Source organism: Pseudophryne corroboree, chromosome 11 (genome assembly GCF_028390025.1).
Source record: "Pseudophryne corroboree isolate aPseCor3 chromosome 11, aPseCor3.hap2, whole genome shotgun sequence".
NCBI classification, from domain to species: domain Eukaryota; kingdom Metazoa; phylum Chordata; class Amphibia; order Anura; family Myobatrachidae; genus Pseudophryne; species Pseudophryne corroboree.
Genome location: NC_086454.1, coordinates 328,266,788 through 328,290,924, shown reverse-complemented (window position 1 = coordinate 328,290,924; position 24,137 = coordinate 328,266,788). Strand labels below are relative to the sequence as shown.

At 51.8% G+C, this 24,137-nt stretch overlaps 1 protein-coding gene across 2 annotated transcripts in view; it reads left to right on the top strand.

Annotated features, from left to right (window-relative positions):
- Positions 1-1,454: 1,454 nt before the first annotated feature.
- Positions 1,455-24,137, top strand: part of LOC134969646 (cytochrome P450 2J4-like) — a 37,471-nt gene continuing 14,788 nt past the window's right edge. Inside the window, exons 1-3 of one of the 2 annotated variants that reach the window (XM_063945734.1) lie at positions 1,455-1,639; positions 13,018-13,180; positions 19,701-19,853. In XM_063945734.1, coding sequence (XP_063801804.1) covers positions 1,478-1,639; positions 13,018-13,180; positions 19,701-19,853 — 478 coding nt within the window. In that variant the 5' untranslated portion in view covers positions 1,455-1,477. Of the gene's footprint in view, positions 1,640-13,017; positions 13,181-17,855; positions 18,041-19,700; positions 19,854-24,137 lie in introns of those variants that run through there. The other variant, XM_063945733.1, reaches the window with a different exon arrangement.

The window sequence follows — 24,137 nt, the reverse complement described above, 5'->3', positions numbered from 1 at the left end:
GCACCTATGGTAGCTACACCCTGTATATAACACATGTAACTGTGACAGGGAAGGTGGCCCCTCTCAGCTCTGGGCCCCATAGCAGCTGCACTCCCTGCACCTATGGTAGCTACGCCCTGTATATAACACATGTAACTGTGACAGGGAAGGCGGCCCCTCTCAGCTCTGGTCCCATAGCAGCTGCACTCCCTGCACCTATGGTAGCTACACCCTGTATATAACACATGTAACTGTGACAGGGAAGGTGACACCTCTCAGCTCTGGGCCCCATAGCAGCTGCACTCCCTGCACCTATGGTAGCTACACCCTGTATATAACACATGTAACTGTGACAGGGAAGGCGGCCCCTCTCAGCTCTGGGCCCCATAGCAGCTGCACTCCCTGCACCTATGGTAGCTACACCCTTGTATATAACATATGTAACTGAGACAGGGAAGGTGACACCTCTCAGCTCTCGTCCCCATAGCAGCTGCACTGCCTGCACCTATGGTAGCTACACCCTGTATATAATACATGTAACTGTGACAGGAAGGTGGCCCCTCTCAGCTCTGGTCCCCATAGAAGCTGCACTCCCTGACCTATGGTAGCTACACCCTGTATATAACACATGTAACTGTGACAGGGAAGGTGGCCCCTCTCAGCTCTGGTCCCCATAGAAGCTGCACTCCCTGTACCTATGGTAGCGACACCCTGTATATAACACATGTAACTGTGACAGGGAAGGTGGCCCCTCTCAGATCTGGTCCCCATAGCAGCTGCACCTGCACCTATGGTCACTACGTCCCTGTATATAAAGGGCCCTACACACATCGCTCGTGCAGTGTGGAGGCACCAGCGATGAACGATGCGCGGCCCCACGCTCGTTCATCGCTGGTGCCCCGTCGGCTGTGCATGCAGGCCAATATGGACGATCTCGTCCATATTTGCCTGCAGTTCTATGGAGCCGTGTGACGGGGGGAGACAAGTAACTTCACTCCCCCCGTCACTGCCCCCCAGCCGCCGGGTCGCCCGTATCAGCCGTCGGGCAGCTCGGCGGTGGATCAGCCAATGTGTAGGGCCCCTAACACATGTAACTGTGACAGGGAAGGTGGGCCCCTATCGGCTCTGGGCCCCTGCACCTATAGTAGCTATGCAGTTGGCTGCAGGAATATTTTCTCAGCAGGTTTTCACAGCGACTTCTGTAGTTGCAGTAACATACTGTAACATATTAGTTATACGCTGTGTGTGGCTAATGTTAATCTGTGCTGTCTGTGTAACACCAAGCATTGTCCCAGCTTTTCTCAGAGAGGGGAGAGTCTCTGGGCTGCACCAATGTTGCTGTAGGTAAGCTATAACGTGACTGAGCCAATAAGAGGACAGGAGGGAGGCACAGTCCTATAGGTGTCTAATAACTAACCTGCAATCTGCTGGTGGACACAGGAGTGAAAGAAAACATTGGTTTTCCTGACAGGAACTTGAGCGCTGACAACCAGCCAGCATGGAGCTCAGCACTGCTCTGATACTGGGACTCATCCTCCTGGTAATTCTATGGAGGAAACTGTCTCGGCCAAAGGGTTTCCCTCCTGGTCCCCCAGCCCTGCCCTTACTGGGCAACCTTCTGCAGATGGACTTCACAAACCCCCTGAAGAACATGAAGGAGGTGAGCGTACTGTAGGTCCAGAAAGCCTGGTTCTTCATTTGGTTTTGATAGTCATTTGAATGCTTGTAAGATTTGGTGCAATATCTACCGCCTGTATGATTCCGTCAGGTACAGCTATCCTTTTGCGTTGTCCAAAGTGATACATATTGTAAAATTAAGGACAATGGGGGTCATTCCAAGTTGATCGCTCGCTAGCTCGTTTTAGCAGCCGTGCAAACGCTATGCCGCCAACCACTGGGGAGTGTATTTTAGCTTAGCAGAAGTGTGAACGCCTGTGCAGCCGAGCTCTGCAAAAACAGTTTGTGCAGTTTCCGTGTAGCTCTGAACCTACTCAGCGCTTGCCATCACTTCAGCCTATTCGTGTCCAGATTTGACTCCACACACCCATCCAGCGAATGCCAAGCCACACCTGCGTTTATTCAGACACGCCTGCGTTTTTGCAAACACTCCCTGAAAACGGTCAGTTGGCACCCAGAAACGCCCCCTTCCTGTCAATCTTCTTGCGGCCGCCAGTGCGAAGGAAAACTTCGCTAGAACCTGAGCACAACCACAAAGAGCTTTGTACCCGTACGTCGCATGTGCACACTGCGGGGCATACGCATGCGCAGAAATGCTGTTTTTTCACCTGATCGTTGCGATGCGAAAATCAGCAGCGAGCAATCAACTCGGAATGACCCCCAATGTACAGTAGGTAGGTTGAAAAACCCAGTCTTACATTCAGAATGCTGATAAGTGTCCATATTTTGGTTTTTATTATAGGATTATGTAGGTTTACAATACTTTAAGGTCTATGTACTAAGCTTTTGAGAGAAATAAATGGACGGAGATAAAGTACCAATCAATCAGCTCCTAATTGTCATTTTTAATACCCAGCCTGTAACATAGCAGTTAGGAGCTGATTGGCTGGTACGTAATCTCTGTCCACGTTATCTCTCTCCAAGGTTTAGTACATAAGCCCCTATCCCTTTAAACCGGGACACTCATGATTTACAATGGTTCTGTAGCTGGCTGAATTCAAGCCTGCATTTCACTTTGTTTTAATCAGCCACAGAACCTGTGTAATTCAGGTACCATACTTTCAGGGAATTATAGGTACATTTTGGCTTGGTCTATTTAAGAAAATGCAATGATAACAAAGGGGGGAATTCATTTCTGCAGGAAGTGCCCTGTTGCACCGTCGCCATGCCAGGCTGCGCACATACTGGCCAATTACGGTAGTGCCAACATCACTTTTACTTTAAGGAGTGTGAGAAAACATGCGATACCAGCAAAACACAATGGTGGTCATTCCGAGTTGATCGCTCGCTAGCAAACGCTATGCCGCCTCCCACTGGGAGTGTATTTTAGCTCAGCAGAAGTGCGCACAAAAGGATCGCAGAGCGGCTACAAAGTTTTTTTGTGCAGTTTTAGAGTAGCTCAATACCTACTCAGCGCTTGCGATGACTTCAGACTGTTCAGTTCCTGTTTTGACGTCACAAACACGCCCTGCGTTCGCCCAGCCACGCCTGTGTTTTCCCTGAAAACGGTCAGTTGACACCCAGAAACACCCACTTCATGTCAAACACTCTGCGGCCGGCAGTGCGACTGAAAAGCATCGCTAGACCTTGTGTGAAACTACATAGTTCGTTGTAAGAGTACGACGCACGTGCGCATTGCGCCGCATATGCATGCGCAGAAGTGCCGTTTTTTAGCCTCATCGCTGCACAGCGAACTAATGCAGCTAGCGATCAACTTGGAATGACCCCCAATGAGCCTAATTCAAGGGTGATTGCAAAATAACATTATCCGCTAATGGGCAAAACCATGAGCACAGCAGGGGGGCAGATATAACATGTGCAGAGAGAGTAAAGGACCGTACTGACAGGGAGATGTGGAGGGAGATGTATGCTGAGCGTTCTATCACAGACTGCTCAGCACACATCTCTCCCCCCCCCCCCCACTCAGCACAGCGCGAAGCAGCAGCAGGGACGCCATCAGCGTCGAAGTACCAGACAAAAGCTCTGGGTGGCGACTGCCATATATAAGTATACTAGACAGGCGCTCTTCACACCGTCGAAAGGGGCTACGCCCCCTTAACCCCTGCACGCCTTGCTGGGGTTCAATATTTGTATGAGTATTACCTGCATTCCTAGGTTTGTTACTGGTTAAATATAGCATGATGAAAGGGCTTCCGATGGTGAAGGGGGTGTAGCGGGTGCGGGGGGGACCGCGGATGAGGCACAGAGTATGTAGATGCTGCGGGTGGAGGGGTGGTGTGGGACCTATAACTATGTGATTGTATGTGTAACAATATATAGGACACGGATAAGGATGTATGTGATATAGACATACCCACATGGGGAGGTATATGGTGTTATTAGACACAGAGGGGAGTGCTGGTACAATGCGGAGCAGGGACAGCTGTGTCCTCTCTCTACACCGTACCATCCTTCAGGTGTAGCAACACGGACATGTTGCGCACGCAATGTCTCCACACGGCCGCAGGTGCACCAGTCCCCTCTGCATGCGCTATATGCGCGGCCCCCTCAGGTGCAGTAGGAAGAGGGTGCGCAGGCTGGTGTTGCTCCCAGGGCTAATGGGCATGGGCAGCACGGTCATGTGCTTGGTGCTGGGCTTGCGCCCTGCGCTTGCTGAGTGAGGGATAGGGAGGAGGCGGCAGAGCGGAGCATCACCGATATACCGGTAACTACGGGGGGCACCGCAGGGGGTTATGGCTCCTGTCCTCCTGGGGAGGGTTTGTCAGGGAGGTATCAAGGAGCCGGTGGTATGGACCCTGTATGGGACGCAGGGTGGTAGGGAGAGGATACAGAGACGCGGGGCGGTAGGGAGGGGATAGAGAGACGTGGGGCGGTAGGGAGGGGATAGAGACGCGGGGCGGTAGGGAGGGGATAGAGAGACGCGGGGCGGTAGGGAGGGGATACAGAGAAGCGGGACGGTAGAGAGAGGATACAGAGAAGCGGGGTGGTAGGGAAGGGATGCAGAGACGCGGGCGGTAGGGAGGGGATACCGAGACGCGGGGAAGTAGGAAGGGGATACAGAGACGCAGAGCGGTAGGGAGGGGATAGAGAGAGGCGTGGCGGTAAGGAGGGGATACAGAGACGCAGGGCCATAGGGAGGGGATACAGAGATGCGGGAAGGTAGGAAGGGGATACAGAGACGCAGAGCGGTAGGGAGGGGATAGAGAGATGCAGGGCGGTAGGAAGGGGATAGAGAGAGGCGTGGCGCTAAGGAGGGGATACAGAGACGCGGGGCGGTAGGGAGGGGATACAGAGACGCGGGGCGGTAGGGAGGGGATACAGAGACGCGGGGCGGTAGGGAGGGGATAGAGAGAGGCGGGGCGGTAGGGAGGGGATAGAGAGAGGCAGGGCGGTAGGGAGGATACAGAGACGCATGGCGGTAGGGAGGGGATATAGAGACGCAGGGTGGTAGGGAGTGGATACAGAGACGCATGGCGGTAGGGAGGGGATATAGAGACGCAGGGCGGTAGGGAGTGGATACAGAGACGCGGGGCGGTACGGAGGGGACAGGGAGACGCGGGGCGGTAGGGAGGGGACAGGGAGACGCGAGGCGGTAGGGAGTGAATACAGAGACGTGGGGCAGTAGCAGAGCCTGCCCTAGGCATAGGCAAACTAGGCAAATGCTTAGGGCATTTAGTATGCTTAGGGGCACCAGCAGCTTCTGCTGATTAAAATGATATGCGGCATGCCTATATTCTGTGGAAATCACTGTAATGTAGCATTTCATATGCAGATACAGCCACAGTCGCACACAGAATATAGGCATGCTGCATATCATTTTAATCAGCATAAGCTGCTTGTGCATCCTAGCCACATAGTAATGCAAATAAGATGCATTTTCATAAACAAAAGGCACCCCAACATTAGCAGAGCTGCCAGCTGACTCATGCCAGGCATGTCCTGCAGAACTAGCGGCGGTGCTAGGGGGCACCAGCCCAAATCTTGCCTAGGGCATCATATTGGTTAGGGCCGGCTCTGGGCGGTAGGGAGGGGACAGAGAGACGCGGGGCGGTAGGGAGGGGACAGAGAGACGCAGAGCGGTAGGGAGGGGACAGAGAGACACGGGCGGTAGGGATGGGACAGAGAGGCGGGGCGGTAGGGAGGGGACAGACAAATGCGGGCGGTAGGGATGGGACAGAGAGGCGGGGCGGTAGGGAGGGGACAGACAAATGCGGGCGGTAGGGAGGGGACAGAGAGACGCGGGGTGGTAGGGAGGGGATAGAGAGATGTGGGGTGTTAGGGAGGGGATACAGAGACGCAGGGCGGTAGGGAGGGGATACAGAGATGCAGGGCGGTAGGGAGGGGATACAGAGACGCGGGGCGGTAGGGAGGGGATACAGAGACGCGGGGCGGTAGGGAGGGGATACAGAGACGCGGGGTGGTAGGGAGGGGATACAGAGACGCGGGGTGGTAGGGAGGGGATAGAGAAACGCAGGGTGGTAGGGAGGGGATAGAGAGAAGCGGGGCGGTAGGGTGGGGATACAGAGGCGTAGGGAGGAGGGGATACAGAGACATGGGGCGGTAGGGAGGGGATAGAGAGACGCGGGGCGGTAGGGAGGGGAAAGAGAGACGCGGTCGGGAGGTGAAAGAGTGCCGCGGGGCGTTAGGGAGGGGATAGAGAGACGCGGGATGGTAGGGAGTGGATACAGAGACGTGGGACGGTAGGGAGGGGACAGCAAGACACGGGGCGGTAGGGAGGGGACAGAAAGACGCGGGCAGTAGGGAGGGGACAGAGAGACGCGGGGCGGTAGGGAGGGGATAGAGAGACGCGGGGCGGTAGGGAGGGGACAGAGACGCGGGGCGGTAGGGAGGGGACAGAGAGACGCGGGGCGGTAGGGAGGGGACAGAGAGACGCAGGGTGGTAGGGAGGGGATAGAGAGACGCGGCGCGGTAGGTAGGGGACAGAGAGACGCGGGGCGGTAGGGAGGGGACAGAGACGCGGGGCGGTAGGGAGGGGATAGAGAGACGCGGGGCGGTAGGGAGGGGACAGAGAGGCGGGGCGGTAGGGAGGGGACATAGAGACGCGGGCGGTAGGGAGGGGACAGGGAGACGCGGGCGGTAGGGAGGGGACAGAGAGATGCGGGCGGTTAGGAGGGGATAGAGAGACACGGGCGGTAGGGAGGGGATAGAGAGACGCGGGGCGGTAGGGAGGGGACAGAGAGGCGGGGCGGTAGGGAGGGGACATAGAGACGCGGGCGGTAGGGAGGGGACAGGGAGACGCGGGCGGTAGGGAGGGGACAGAGAGATGCGGGCGGTTGGGAGGGGATAGAGAGACACGGGCGGTAGGGAGGGGATAGAGAGACGCGGGCGGTAGGGAGGGGACAGGGAGACGCGGGCGGTAGTGAGGGGACAGAGAGACGCGGGCGGTAGGGAGGGGACAGAGAGACGCAGGCGGTAGGGAGGGGACAGAGAGACGCAGGGCGGTTGGGAGGGGATAGAGAGACGCGGGCGGTAGGGAGGGTACAGAGAGACGCGGGGCGGTTGGGAGGGGATAGAGAGAGGCGGGGCGGTAGGGAGGGGATACAGAGATGTGGGGCGGTAGGGAGGGGACAGAGAGATGCGGGGCGGTAGGGAGGGGACAGAGAGGCGGGCGGTAGGAAGGGGACAGAGAGACACAGGGCGGTTTGGAGGGGATAGAGACACGCGGGGCGGTAGGCAGGGGATACAGAGATGCGGGGCGGTAGGGAGGGGATAGAGAGACGCGGGCGGTAGGGAGGGGACAGGGAGACACGGGGCGGTAGGGAGGGGATAGAGAGACGCGGGGCGGTTTGGAGGGGATAGAGACACGCGGGGCGGTAGGCAGGGGATACAGAGATGCGGGGCGGTAGGGAGGGGATAGAGAGACGCGGGCGGTAGGGAGGGGACAGGGAGACACGGGGCGGTAGGGAGGGGATAGAGAGACGCGGGGCAGTAGGGAGGGGATAGAGACAAGCGGGGCGGCAGGGAGGGGATAGAGACAAGCGGGGTGGCAGGGAGGGTCCCCAGTGAGGAAGCTGATTAAGAAAGGGGGGGAAGTAGTGGAGGGGGTGGACTTGTGTAAAGTGGTGACCAGACATAGATACAGTGGGCAGGATGGTTGGAGGGACTCACCGTTGGGGCTGTGGTAGATGTGGGTGGCTGCTGCAGGCTGTGAAATAGTCCAGTATCCAGAGGCGTCACCAGGTGTGGGAGAGCAGTCTGTACTATGACATTTCCTCCCCCGCTCGCACGGCCTTGCGGGTCTTTTCTCTCGCTCCGGGGGTGTTTCCGGCTTGCCTGTAGATGCTGGCAGCCCCCGGAGACTGGAGTGTGTGTGCCGGCTGTGTGACAGGAGGAGAGTGCTGCAGGAGATGATGTCACTGCAGCACTCGGCTCCTGACAGCGGGATGTGTGCGGAGGAGGCGGCGGGTGTGTGTACGCGGGGTAGGGAGGGCTATGAAGCCTTCTCCTGCGCCACCCGTCCCTCCTAATGTGTTTGCCGGGGACAGCAGCAGCTGTTGTTCGGCCGGCGCCGTGGCCGGGGACTCAGAGCTGCTGGGGGGGGGGGGGGGGGGGGAGGGGTGTGACATGGACAGGCAGCAGGAGCAGAGACTTGCTGCACATGTGGTGGGCGGGCTCTGTGACTCCGCCCACCACTGTGACTCCGCCCAGCGTTACGGCCAGGCGCAGAATCACAGATTTGGGCAAATATATAGGAGATACACAGGCTGTAGCCCACCAGGGGAAGATGCAGAAAGAGGACGATGAAAGTCCTGGGGTTGGCGACCAGATGGCCGAAGGCCGTCGTTACCTAGCGATTGCCTCTGCCTGAGGCAGAGGCGTTTGCTGGGTGGGAGGGGGCAGCACGGCGGTGTCGGGGTGCGGTCTGGCCACGCCTGTGTTTTCCAGGCGCAGTCCAGGCCCACGCAGCCGCTGCAACCCGGGGCACTGGCAAGCAACTCTCGGCCAGCAGCAGGAGCTGCGCTGGCCGGTAGTTACTCTTCAAGTGTAAAAGCAACGCTGCTGTGCGATGCTTTTGTACTTATGCGGGGGGGGGGGGCGGACTGACATGCAAGGCGGCGGGGTGGACTAGCCCTGTGCTGGGCGTCCCCCCGCATGTCTGGGGAGATGATCGTAGCTGTGCTAAATTTAACACAGCTACGATCAACTCGGAATGACCCCCCCATTGTCTTACAACGCTTCACACAAAGTGACACATATAATACAAATGTCAACTCACTCCCATGATTTATTAAGAGACAAGATAAGGATAAACCAAAAAACGGGGAAAAAATATATTCAAAAAGGATGGCACTAAAAGTGGGATATTAGCTTGTGTGGTTCACAGCAAAATCCAAGCGTGACCGTGTCCATCTTAGAGCTCTGTGGCGCCACCGTTGCTGCTGCAGAGTTGACTCTGTCCCAGGAGCCCGCGCTAACACCTGCAATAGGGGATAGGACGGCTCCCGCCTGGTTACCGCTCATCCTGCGCTGAAGCAAGCGACGGTGCACCCGCCACTGCTGCTGGACTGTGAGATGGGGACCACTAGTGAATGCTGATTCTGCCTGCTGCAGGTGGCTGAATCCATGAGTCTGACCATGAGTCACCAGATGGAGCCCAGCCAATTCACTGCGGGCTCCGGTCCCTGTAGGAAGGGGGCACCAACTCCAATTTGCCTCCAGGTGAATGGGGTGAACTTACTCCCCTGGTCTAGGTATACAGCTCTACAATTTACACCCGGAATACCATCGCCACATGATAGCAGAGAAAGCACAGAGAAGTAGCTTGGCAGTATTAGTAGTACATGTGAAAGTGCCATTACCCTAACTGTAGTATAATAATGTAAAGGAGTATCCTATAACATACTTGCCTACATTTGAAAAAGCATTTCAGGGAGATTGTGAAAGTAACACCTATCAGCGTGGATGTGCACGGCTACATCTGAGAGGCGTGTCATAAAAATGACTTGCATCCAAATGTAAATGAGCCCCAAAGTTAGTAAGATCTACTTGTTGAAGAAAAGACTCTCATATTTTTTAGGAATTGTTTGTGTAATGTGTTTTACAAGAGGTTCCATATACTGTAAGTAGCCAAAAGAATCCTTATTTAAAATGCATGTAGCCATCGAGATCATTGTGCCTTATAACAATGCAGGGAAATGGCACCGATGAACTCATCTGAATGTATGTATCTCTGATTTTATTTTTTTACCCCAAGTAAAATCAGGGAGATTGCTGGTCTATTCAGGGAGTGAGGGAGATTGCTACAATTTCAGGGAGTCTCCTGCAGAATGAGGGAGGGTAGGCAACTCTGTCCTATATACAAGACAGCATATTGTCTGGGCAGTTATTAATAACTGTAAAAGTGGCAGGTTCAATGTAAAATGTATTTATGCAACTATAAAAATAATAAAATAAAGATGGGGTCTATTTATCAAACTAATTTTGCCCAGAACAGTTTATTGTGGTTCTCAAACTCGATCCTCAGGTTCCCACACGGTTCACGTTTTCCATGTTACCCAGCAGCTGCACTGTGTATCACCAACTGTCACATTTGAAAAACCTACAGGTGACCTGCAAAACATGAACCGTGTGGGGTCCTGAGGACCGAGTTTGAGAACCTGTGCTTTATTGCATTTCAATACCTCTTATCACCTTTTTGGCCACTTTGGATCGTTATTGTTGGGTGTGTTAGAGTAAGCAAAAGGCCTAATGGAATTTTCTGAAAATGCTGAATCATAAAGAAAGCAAAAAAAAAAAAAAAAAAAAAAAAACCAAGATAGAATTTGCATAAAAGATAACACTGATATCAGAAAGTGTTAAGCGCTAATGGTGAAATGATGACACTTGTTACTGGATGCAGAAATACACTGTGTAATACCTGTTAGATGGGTGCAGCACGTGTGATCATGATAAGCCATTGTTGTGGCTATGACTGTGCGGATTGTATTATTACTCTGTCACATGACAGGCTGCTGATAGGCTGCATGGAAGCTCAGTGCAGATTACTACACGTTACCAACCAACGTTTCCCATCATTCCAAGAGACACTTTGCTGCTGAGTTCTGAGTGCGTCACACGTGATACTGTCTTGGTGGACCTTACAGTACTACAGTTCTCACCAGGCCTTGGTTTACAAACCGCTGCAATAATTCACTTCTACAATAACAAGTATTAACCTATACAGCATAGAGAAGAGATGATGAGAATAGGATGTGACAGGCAGGAATATGGTGAATTTCATTGTGCAAGTGGCCAGTATCGAGACATTGGGACATTGCAGGGAAAACATTTGTTATCTATCTATGTACATATAGATAGATAGATAGATAGATAGATAGATAGATAGATAGATAGATAGATAGATAGATATATGAGCGAGATAGATAGATAGATAGATACATAGAGATATGACATACATAGATAGATCGAGAGATAGATCGATAGATAGATCGATAGATAGATAGATAGATAGATAGATAACAATATGACCTAGATAGATAGATAGATAGATAGATAGATAGATAGATAGATAGATAGATAGATAGATAGATAGATAGATAGATAGATAGATAGATAGATAGATAGATAAAGATATGACCTAGATAGATAGATAGATAGATAGATAGATAGATAGATAGATAGATAGATAGATAGATAGATAGATATATGAGCGAGATAGATAGATACATAGAGATATGACATACATAGATAGATCGATAGATCGATAGATAGATCGATAGATAGATAACAATATGACCTAGATAGATAGATAGATAGATAGATAGATAGATAAAGATATGACCTAGATAGATAGATAGATAGATAGATAGATAGATAGATAGATAGATAGATAGATAGATAGATAGATAAAGATATGACCTAGATAGATAGATAGATAGATAGATAGATAGATAGATAGATAGATAGATAGATAGATAGATAGATAGATATATGAGCGAGATAGATAGATAGATAGATAGATAGATACATAGAGATATGACATAGATAGATAGATAGATAGATAGATAGATAGATAGATAGATAGATAGATAGATAGATAGATAAAGATATGACCTAGATAGATAGATAGATAGATAGATAGATAGATAGATAGATAGATAGATAGATAGATAGATAAAGATATGACCTAGATAGATAGATAGATAGATAGATAGATAGATAGATAGATATATGACCTAGATAGATAGATAGATAGATAGATAGATAGATAGATAGATAGATAGATAGATAGATAGATAGATAGATAGATAGATAGATAGATAGAGATATGACCTAGATAGACAGATAGATAGATAGATAGATAGATAGATAGATAGATAGATGGATAGATAGATAGATAGATAGATAGATAGATAGATAGATAGATAGATAGATAGATAGATAGATAGATAGATAAAGATATGACCTAGATAGATAGATAGATAGATAGATAGATAGATAGATAGATAGATAGATAGATAGATAGATAAAGATATGACCTAGATAGATAGATAGATAGATAGATAGATAGATAGATAGATAGATAGATAGATAGATAGATAGATAGATAGATAGATCGATCTATTCTGGGATCATCCACTACTTTGCTTTGCAGAACAGCGGTGATCAAAACCTTCCCAACCTTCCCGCTATCCGCGGGACACTGCAGCCTGTGTGAGGGACTGCGGGACAGTGTGTGAATAGCTGGAATGTCTCGCTGTAATCAGGACAGATGGGAGGCATGTAAAACTATTCATTGAAGATATTAAATGTTGGATCTAATTAACTTTTTTTTTGTTTGTTATACCTGAGTGCCACCCTATTCCTGTCCATCCATCCATCCATCCATCCATCCATCCATCCATCCATCCATCGGCCACTATATTAAGTACACTTACTTATTAATGCAAATATCCAATCAACCAATCAATCAATGAATCAATCAATCAATGAATCATGTAGCAGCTACTTAAACCATAAAAAAAAAATGCAAACATGGTCAAGAGGTTCAGTTGTTCAACATAAGAATGGGCAAGAAATGTGTTGGAATGATTGTTGTTGCTACAGTGGGTATTTGGGTGGGTCAGGGACTCCTGAGATTGTCAGGCAGATCAGTCTCTTTTCTTTACAGTGACTGAGGAGCAAAACAAAACCGTATCCACTGAGCGACAGCTTTGTGGAGGAGAACACATTGTCAGTGAGAGAGATATCAATCTGAGCAAATCACCGCAACCAATTGGTTCCTTTTGAATTGCTAGTGCAAGCTAGAAAATGACTACAAATTTCTCATTGGTTGCCGTGATTCTGTGCAAATCTATTGTAGATACAATGTTAGCAAATGATGCCAAATGTAAATTACTACGACAAATTCTCTTGACCTAACGTCCTTGTCTTCGTCAGTTCTCCAAGTCTTACGGTCCAGTGTTCAGCATCTACCTGGGGCTTACTCCGGCTGTGGTGGTTCGTGGGATAAAAGATCTTAAAGACGTTCTGGTTACTAAGGGTAGTGACTTCGCAGACAGGCCTCAGAACAGACTCACACTAGCCGTCTCAGGAGCCAGAGGTAAGTTATATACTATACATCAATGAACTCCCTTTATTCTTGGTCTCTGGCGAAAGATAGATATAGACAAACTGGTGCAGATTAATAGTAAGATGGTATTTAATAATAAAAAAAAAAAAGTGAAATTAATAAATTTAAAGTACTCAGGGGGACATGTACTAAGCAGTGATAAAAGTGGAGAAGTGAGCCAGTGGAAAAGTTGCTCATGGCAACCAATCAGAATTGACGTAACATGCATGATATGTCAGTGATGCATGTGACAGGGGCAGTGACATGATGTTAGGAGGGGAATGCAGGTAGCACAATCCCACACACTGAGAGTTATATAGTGGAAGTAGCATGGTCCCCCAGCAGCACAGAGTATATCAGGAGATACATAATGTGCTGCGCTATATAAGAAACTGTAAATAAATCGATCATTTCACAGGGGCAGTGACGTGATGTGAGGAGGGGAATGGAGGCAGCAGGAAGCCACAGACTGAGAGTTGTATAGTGGGAAGAGCAGGGTCCCTTGAGGGAACAAAAAGGTGTCCGCTCCACTACACAAAGTGCGTCAGGGAAGCAAGATACAGTATGCCTATATACAGTGCCAGATTAAGGTCCACATGGGCCTGGAGCTGAAATTTATGAAGGGCCTATTGCGCGCCACGCAGTGGGTGTGATTAGCGTCACAGAATTTCTACCTGGGAGGGTAGGGGTGTGTGGTGGCATACTACATCACTGCACTTCCACCTCATACTACATCTCTTAACTATGGTGGAGATGTATTAAGCAGTGATAAAAGTGGAGAAGTGAGCCAGTGGAACTGCTCTGTATACTTTTATAGTTTGCAAATGATAAATGTTACGTCAATGCTGATTGGTTGATGGGACAACTTCTCCATTGGCTCTCTTCTCCGCTCTTATCACTGCTTAGTACAATTACTACTACACTACATCTCTGCACTATGGGGCATATTTATTACAATCCACTTCTCAGATGTGAATAGAATGTGATAAATTCGACCAAAATCACATTGAGATGACTGAATTCATCACAAGGATGTATCAATTATCATATTCAGGGACAGAGCTTGTGAGAGAGCTCTGTCCCTGCGAAACTGGTTACAGTGAGATGGGCGAAAGCATGGGTCGAAGGGAGTAGTACCACAGGTGGGGAGTGAGGCAGAATAGTAGATGGATAGGTGGACAGGAAGATAGAGATACAGGTGGAGAGGGGGGAAAAGATACAGGTGTGAAGGGAGACAGAGATGCTTTTGGAGAGGTGGAGAGGGAGGTGGAAGCACAGGTAGAGAGAAGGTAGAACCACAGGTGGGGTGGAAGGCAGAGATACAGCTGGATAGGGGGACAGAGTCACATGTGTAAACGGGGCCATAAGCACAGGTGGTGAAGGGGGAAGGGACACAGTGGGGAGAATGAAGAGAAACAAGTAAGGAGGGGGCAAAGACCCAAGTGGGGAACGAAGCAGAGGCGCAAGTAGGAAGGCACAGGTGAGAAGAGGGGTGGACACACAGGCAGTTAAGGTGGCAGAGAGACAAGTAGTGAAGGTGGAAGAGACACAAGTGTGAGAGGTAGGCGGAAGCACGGGTTGAGAGAAGGCAGAAACATGTGTGGAGAGGGGGCAGAGACACAGGTGGGAAGGGGGTAGAGATAAGGTGGGGAGGGAGACAGAGACAGATGGGGTGGGGGTAGAGATACAGGTGGGGAGGGGGTAGAGATACAGGTGGAGAGGGGGCAGAGACACGGGTGGAGAGGGGGCAGAGATACAGGTGGAGAGGGGCAGAGACACGGGTGGAGAGGGGGCAGAGATACAGGTGGGGAGGAGGTAGAGATACAGGTGGAGAGGGGCAGAGACACGGGTGGAGAGGGGGCAGAGACACGGGTGGAGAGGGGGCAGAGATACAGGTGGGGAGGGGGCAGAGATACAGGTGGAGAGGGAGCAGGGATACAGGTGGGGAGGAGGTAGAGATACAGGTGGAGAGGGAGACAGAGATACAGGTGGAGAGGGAGCAACGATATAGGTGGGGAGGGGGCAGAGATACAGGTGGGGAGGGGGCAGAGATACAGGTGGAGAGGGAGCAACGATATAGGTGGGGAGGGAGCAGGAACAGATGAAGAGGGAGCAGAGATACAGGTGGGGAGGGGGCAGGAACAGGTGAAGAGGGAGCAGAGATACAGGTGGGGAGGGAGCAGGAACAGGTGAAGAGGGAGCAGAGATACAGGTGGGGAGGGAGCAGGAACAGGTGAAGAGGGAGCAGGAACAGGTGAAGAGGGAGCAGAGATACAGGTGGGGAGGGGGCAGAGATACAGGTGGAGAGGGAGCAACGATATAGGTGGGGAGGGAGCAGAGATACAGGTGAAGAGGGAGCAGAGATACAGGTAGGGAGGGAGCAACGATATAGGTGGGGAGGGAGCAGAGATACAGGTGAAGAGGGAGCAACGATATAGGTGGGGAGGGGGCAGAGATACAGGTGGGGAGGGGGCAGAGATACAGGTGGAGAGGGAGCAACGATATAGGTGGGGAGGGAGCAGGAACAGGTGAAGAGGGAGCAGAGATACAGGTGGGGAGGGGGCAGAGATACAGGTGGAGAGGGAGCAACGATATAGGTGGGGAGGGAGCAGAGATACAGGTGAAGAGGGAGCAGAGATACAGGTGGGGAGGGGGCAGAGATACAGGTGGAGAGGGAGCAGAGATACAGGTGGGGAGGGGGCAGAGATACAGGTGGGGAGGGGGCAGAGATACAGGTGGGGAGGGAGCAGAGATACAGGTGGAGAGGGAGCAACGATATAGGTGGGGAGGGAGCAGAGATACAGGTGAAGAGGGAGCAGAGATACAGGTGGGGAGGGGGCAGAGATACAGGTGGAGAGGGAGCAGAGATACAGGTGGGGAGGGGGCAGAGATACAGGTGGGGAGGGGGCAGAGATACAGGTGGGGAGGGAGCAGAGATACAGGTGGGGAGGGGGCAGAGATACAGGTGGAGAGGGAGCAGAGATACAGGTGGAGAGGGAGCAGAGATACAGGTGGGGAGGGAGCAGAGATACAGGTGGAGAGGGAGCAGAGATACAGGTGGGGAGGGGGCAGAGATACAGGTAGGGAGGGAGCAGAGATACAGGTGGAGAGGGAGCAGAGATACAGGTGGGGAGGGGGCAGAGATACAGGATACAGGTGGGGAGGGGGCAGAGATACAGGTGAGGAGGGGGCAGAGATACAGGTGGGGAGGGGCAGAGATACAGGTAGGGAGGGAGCAGAGATACAGGTGGGGAGGGGGCAGAGATACAGGTGGAGAGGGGGCAGAGATACAGGTGGGGAGGGAGCAGAGATACAGGTGGGGAGGGGGCAGAGATACAGGTAGGGAGGGAGCAGAGATACAGGTGGGGAGGGGGCAGAGATACAGGTGGAGAGGGAGCAGAGATACAGGTGGGGAGGGGGCAGAGATACAGGTGAGGAGGGGGCAGAGATACAGGTAGGGAGGGAGCAGAGATACAGGTGGGGAGGGGGCAGAGATACAGGTGGAGAGGGGGCAGAGATACAGGTGGGGAGGGAGCAGAGATACAGGTGGGGAGGGGGCAGAGATACAGCTGGAGAGGAAAGCATTAGGGAGGCCAATCCTGGGCTGTTTTTCATTCCCGGGATTCGGGATTGAAAAACACTCAATCCCGGGGTTGCAGTAGGGATCAGTGAAGGGTGTAGGGAGCAGCGCGTGAGGGAGGGTGTAGGTAGCGGCACGGGAGGGAATGTGTAGGTAGCGGTGCGGGAGGGAATGTGTAGGTAGCGGTGCGGGAGGGAATGTGTAGGTAGCGGTGCGGGAGGGAAGGTGTAGGTATCAGCGCGGGAGGGAATGTGTAGGTAGCGGTGCAGGAGGGAAGGTGTAGGTATCAGCGCGGGAGGGAGGGTGTAGGTAGCGGTGCGGGAGGGAAGGTGTAGGTATCAGCGCGGGAGGGAGGCTGTAGGTAGCGGTGCGGGAGGGAGGGTGTAGGTAGCGGTGCGGGAGGGAGGGTGTAGGTAGCGATGCGGGAGGGAGGGTGTAGGGAGCAGCGCGTGAGGGAGGGTGTAGGTAGCGGTACGGGAGGGTGTAGGTAGCGGCGGGGGAGGGGGGGTGTAGGTAGCAGCGCGGGAGGGAGGGTGTAGTTAGCGGCGCGGGAGAGAGGGTGTAGGTAGCGGTGCGGGAGGGAGGTGTAGGGAGCAGCGCGTGAGGGAGGGTGTAGGTAGCGGCGCGGAAGGGAGGCTGTTAGAGAGCACTGCACGGAGGGAGGGTGGGTGTAAGTAATACTACTTACTATTAGGCGGCTACCAATCAGGCCAATCCCGATCCCTAGAAAGCATAGATACTGGTGGAAGAGCAGCAGGGTAGGAGCAAAAATGGTGTCATGGGGCGGAGCATATCCACAGGAAGAGCTGTGACCCCTGTGATATTGGCTGCATTGTGAAATTCCTGACAACCAAGTATTAAACCTCTGTCCTAAGCAGTCAATTACTCACCACCACCCCCCTAGCATCCCCAATGATCCCCAGCTCTACTCACGTGCTGCCGATCTAGCTTCAAAAGTTCTGAACTTCAAGTTCTTACCCGGACATCGTGACTGCGGAGCTTCCAAACTTCCAACTGGTACAGGAGGCGGGCTTGTGACAGGTGCGGGAGGCAGAGTTTCTGACGGGTGCAGGAGGCGGAGCTACTGATGGCTGTGGAGTTTCTGACGGCTGCTGGAGGAGAAGCTTCTGTCGGGGAGCGGGAGCTTCTGGAAGGGGGCAGGGGCGGAGCTTCTGACGGCTGCGGGAGGCGGGGCTTCTGTCGGGTACTGTGGGCGGAGCTTCTGACGGCTGTGGGGGAGCTTCTGCTGCGGGAGGTGGAGTCTCTGTCAGGTGAGGGAGGCGCCGCTTGTCTGGTGTGCGAGGTGGAGCTTTCGCAAAAACGGGGGCGGAGCTTCTTACAGGTCGGGTGGCCCAGAGTCTGACTGTGAGATAGGAAGGAGTTTTGTCGGCTGGCTGAGGTGAGGGAAGGGAGTGAGCTGCTGGTGGTGACAGGAAAAACTTTTCCCTGTCAACACTGGCAGCACTGCAGGAGATCCTGTGGGCCTATTTTCAGTGGGGGGCCTGGAGCTGCAGCTCCATCCGCCCCATTGTTAATCCGGCCCTGCCTATATACTAGATCTCCAAACAATGTACATCAACGAACAACTATCATTCTAATTTACTATCCTCATCCCATAGCAAAGCACGGGTATTCAGCTATCTACAATGTTATTCATACTGTGTGTTTCATATTTACATTTATTTTTGTAAACAGATATTATTAAAATCCCGGGCACCGCCGGGCAGGAGTGGTGTGGTGGGTAAGAAAACTAACTGGACTCTGGCGTTACTCACCAGTTGCTTTTGTAACTCAGCAGAGGAGGAGGCTAATATCCGCTGCAATAAGATGGCGTCGGTCTGGTCACTGAGCCTTGCACAGGTACCAGACTGCCAGTGGAGTGGAGAGGGATCCAGAGGAGAAATGAGGAGGGGAGCAGGGAGCGGGTGGCAGTAAATGCGGTACTAGAGAGGGAGGGGAGGGAAAGACCCAGCAAGTAAGAGGCCCCAACAACAGGAATGTGCGCTCAGCCAACAACATAAACAGTCAGCCAGTATGAGGGGCAACAGTCGGGGTACTGCAGTGCAGAGTCAGACGTTCCAGCGGGCGGGCACAGGCGGCACTGCAGTCCAGTAATCACTCAGGCGGATGGCGGCACAACGGGCCACAGTGCAATGCTGCTCTGCAGCCACCGGGTGGGAGGGGACGGGGGCCGCGGCTTGCCCAATCACTGCTGGCCTCAGTGATCAGGACTCACAGGAAGAGAAGCTGCTGGGCCTCCCCCCTGTATACTGTATGTAACTCAGCCATACAACACACACTCACACAGATACTGACACTGCCCTTCCCATGATGTGTGTCCCTTGACGCCATACACACATGCAGCTGTTTCTGTGGCTCTGTCCTGCACACTCAGCTGTTGCCGGCAGAGTCATAGTATCCCGGGTGTCTGTGTTGGGGAAGAGGGACGCCGCCATTGGCTGCCTGATCACTGCTGGCCACAGTGATCGAGACTGAAAGGATGAAAAAAATTATAATTCAGTGCGTGAAGCGCCGGTGTGACATAACATGCACTTTGATTTGTTGCCCTGATTATCACACGCCTTAATAGTTGGGACACTTGTTATTGCCCTTTAGAATGTAAGCTCTCACGAGCAGGGCCCTCTTCCCTCATGTGCTTACCCTTTTCTTACTTTAATAATCTTCAGCTGCACCAAATCCAGCAGTCTTCTGCCACCTGATACTTATTCCAGTGTAATCTGCTGATGTAGCTATGTTTATTTACCCTGTACTTGTCCTATATTGTAGCCAACTGTAAGTTGCTGTTTTCCTAGTTGATTATTTGTTTATGTACTCTGTAATTGGGCGCTGCGGAACCCTTGTGGCGCCATATAAATAAAGGATGATAATAATAATAATAATAATAATAATTGCCAGTACTTATCTCCACAGGTCTGGTGCTTGCTCCATACGGCCAAGCATGGAAGGAGCACAGACGCTTCACCCTGTCCACACTCCGGAATTTCGGGCTGGGTAAAAAGTCTATGGAGGAGAGAATCTGTGAGGAGAGCACACACCTGATTCAGGAACTAAAACACAATAAAGGTGAGACTGACATAGCAAACGTTCTGCATCAGATATAAAGTGTGTTCCGTTCCTGTACCTCAGAGGACGTATGGCTATTCACACCACATTCCTATCCTCCCTGCATGACTCGGTTCTCTCTCCTATTCTCTCTCTCTCATGCCCCGAACAAGCCACTTCCCTATACAATGCATCCCTTACTTCTACTCATGCCTATGTCGCTCCGCCAACCACTATTCACCCTCGCAAATTAACACCTCAACCCTGGTACACCAACTGCACCAGGTATCACTTTTTTTAAAGTCGGATTGACATTGTTGGAAACGGGGCCGCAAATCTGACAAAACACGTGGATTGGCAGATAATCAGCTGATCCACGTGTTTTTCGACAAGTCGGAATTGCCGACCTGTCAGAAAAACGGCGGCCTATTTGAATAGGTCGGAACACTATCCGACCTAATAAAGTCGGAAACGGCCGTCTTTCCGATTTGAATTGAATACTCCCATTGTCTTCAACTGTAAGTTGCTGTTTTCCTGTTTTGATTATTTGTTAATGTACTCTGTAATTGGGCGCTGCGGAACCCTTGTGGCGCCATATAAATAAAGGAATGTAATAAATAATAATAATAATAATAACATGTAAGCGTATGTGCACCCTAATGCAGGCCAATCTTATATCTCCTTACAAAGAATTAAGGTTCAAAAAGGGTTGAGATTACCTAAAGCAGGGGTGGCCAACCAGTTAGAGGCAAAGAGCCAGAAAAGATCTGTAGGCAAGGGCAAGAGCCAGTATCTTGCGCGCGCGGAAGACGCGCGTGCAAAAATGGGGGTGTGGCCTAGTTTTCACAAAGCCACACCCATTTTGTGCGCACACCTTTCGTTATGACGTTTGTAGGAGTATGACCTTGTGTCCTAACTCCATTTTTAGTCATGTTGTACAGTGCCACATACATATAATGCCCCAGTACAGTGCCACATACATATAAAAATGTCAAAAAATGGGTGCCTCCACACTGCCAGAAACATATGTCCCCACAGTGCCAGATACATATATGCTCCAAAGTGCCAGATACATATATGCCCCACAGTGCCAGATACATATATGTCCCCATAGTGCCACATACACATATGTCTCACAGTGCCACATACACATATGTCTCACAGTGCCAGATACATATATGCCTCACAGTGCCAGATACATATAAGCCCCACAGTGCCACATACACATATGTCCCCACAGTGCCAGATACATATATGCCTCACAGTGCCAGATACATATATGCCTCACAGTGCCAGATGCACATTACCCCCCAGTGCCAGATATACATTTCCCCCCAGTGCCAGCTATGCCCCCAGTGCTAGATATATATGCCCCCACAGTGCCAGCTATGCCCCTAGTGCCAGATATATATGTCCCCAAAGTGCCAGCTATGCCCCCAATGCCAGTGTCCCCACAGTGCCAGATATGCCCCTAGTGCCAGATATAAATGTCCCCCCAGTGCCAGATATACATTTCCCCCCAGTGCCAGCTACGCCCCCAGTGCCAGATATAAATGTCCTCACAGTGCCAGCTATGCCCCTAGTGCCAGATATATGTCCCCACAGTGTCAGCTATGCACCCAATGCCAGTGTCCCCACAGTGCCAGATATGCCCCCCAGTGCCAGATATACATCTCCCCAGTGCCAGCTATGACCCCAGTGCCAGATATATATGTCTCCACAGTGCCAGCTATGCCCCCAATGCCAGTGTCCCCACAGTGCCAGATATACATGTCCCCCAAGTGCCAGATATACATGTCCCCACAGTGCCAGCTATGCCCCCAATGCCAGTGTCCCCACAGTGCCAGATAAGCCCCCCCAGTGCCAGGTATACATGTCCCCCCAGTGCCAGCTATGACACCAGTGCCAGATATATATGTCCCCACAGTGCCAACTATGCCCCCAATGCCAGTGTCCCCACAGTGCCAGATATGCCCCCCAGTGCCAGATATACGTGTCTCCCCAATGCCAGCTATGACCCCAGTGCCAGGTATACATGTCTCCACAGTGCCAGCAATGCCCCCCTTCCCCCGTGCTGCTCACTGCGCTGCTGCTGTCAGTGAGGGGAGGAGAGCGCAGCGTGCGCCTCTCCTGCCCTCACTCTCTGGCGGCTGTCTCCCTTCAATTGGGCGCCGGTCCATGAGCCAATTCAAAGCTCGCGGCCCGGCAGCCTTAGCTGCCGGTCTGCGAACTCTGATTGGCTCACGGACCGGCGCTGGATTGAAGCGTAACACCGCCGCCGGAGAGTGAGGGGCAGGAGAGGCACACGCTGCGCTCTCCTCCCCTCACTGACAGCAGCAGCGCGGTGTGCAGCACAGGGGAAGGGGGGGGGGGCGGGGGCAGCGGTACATAGGAGCCGGCTGAGCTGCTTGCGGCGGATGAAAGAGCTGCATGTGGTTCGAGAGCCGCAGGATGGCCACCCCTGACCTAAAGGATAAAAAAAAGAAAGGATAAAAAAAAGGGGCAGACTAGATGGGGCAAGTGGTTCTTATCTGCCGTCAAATTCTATGTTTCTATGTTTAATCTTTTGCATCCGGTGTAGACTGATACAAATGGTAGAAATGCGCACTGATAACAGTGAAGATGAGACGTTGCACACCATGGTGGTCATTCCGAGTTGTTCGCTCGGTAATTTTCTTCGCATCGCTGCGATTTTCCGCTTATTGCGCATGCGCAATGTTCGCACTGCGACTGCGCCAAGTAAATTTGCTATGCAGTTAGGAATTTTACTCACGGCATTACGAGGTTTTTTCTTGGTTCTGGTGATCGGAGTGTGATTGACAGGAAGTGGGTGTTTCTGGGCGGAAACTGTCCGTTTTATGGGTGTGTGTGAAAAAACGCTGCCGTTCCTGGAAAAAACGCGGGAGTGGCTGGAGAAACGGAGGAGTGTCTGGGCGAACGCTGGGTGTGTTTGTGACGTCAAACCAGGAACGACGGCCCTCATTCCGAGTTGTTCGCTCGTAAGCTGCTTTTAGCAGCATTGCATACGCTAAGCCGCCGCCTACTGGGAGTGAATCTTAAAATTGCGAACGAAAGATTCGCAATATTGCGAAAAGACATCTCTGTGCAGTTTCTGAGTAGCTCGAGACTTACTCTGCCAGTGCGATCAGTTCAGTGCTTGTCGTTCCTGGTTTGACGTCACAAACACACCCAGCGTTCGGCCAGACAACTCGGACTGACCACCATTGGGCCTAAATCAGACCTGTTCACTAGCAGGCGATGTTTGCACTGCTGCGATCAGATAGTCGCTGCCTACAGGAGGAGTGTATTTTCACTGTGCAAGTGTGCGATCGCATGTGTAGCAGAGTGGTACAAACAGATTTTGTGCAGTCTCTGCGCAGCCCAGGACTTACTCAGCCGCTGCGATCACTTCAGCCTGTCCGGGACCGGAATTTACGTCAGGATCCCTCCGTGCACTCGCTTGGACACGCCTGCGTTTTTCCAGACACTCCCTGAAAACGGTCAGTTGACACCCACAAACGCCCTCTTCCTCTCAATCTCCTTGCGATCACCCGCGCCAACGGATCGCACATTCCGGTGCATATGCATGCGCAGTTTGCACCTGATCGCCCGCTGTGCGAAAACGCAGCCTAGCGATCAGGTCTGAATTACCCCCATTGTTCCATGCACGTAGTATGGGAGCAACATATACTGTCTGCATCAGATCTCGTGTAGGCAGGTTTCTTACCACGTGTAACCGCTGCCACGTCCTTACACTGTACCGACACTGTCAGCGTCACATAATGATTTCTCACATGGCGGGCAGGATGCACTAAAAGAAAAATGCGGTAAAAACCCAGTTTTCAGGGTTTTTACCACATTTCCATATGCACTAACCCCCGCATCACAAGGCTTCAGTGCGGAGAGTAACGCCAGCTTTACTGGCGTTACTCCCAGCATGCTCCGCGGCTGCCGTGTCACTTTGCGCATGTGCAGGTGAACTCCCGGGGCCCAAAACCCGGAAGTCCAGTGACGGGAGCACATCGCAAAGGAAGAGCTGTACGGTGCAGTACTAATCGCTTATGTTAGTGCATATGAGATTAGTACTACTGTGATGTTAGTGTGATATCTGGCGGAATATATTCCACCTTCTTCGTGCATCCCGCCCGGTTACACTTAGAGTTTTTGAAGCCTTTATTGGTGCGCTCCTGCTTTGCAGCTGCTTGTATATTATTTTAAACTACGCTGACTGAGGGAGGGTTTCAGGGTTAAGTTGGTATCCGGTCTCTAGATCGACCACACTTAGGTCGACACTGTTTAGGTCGA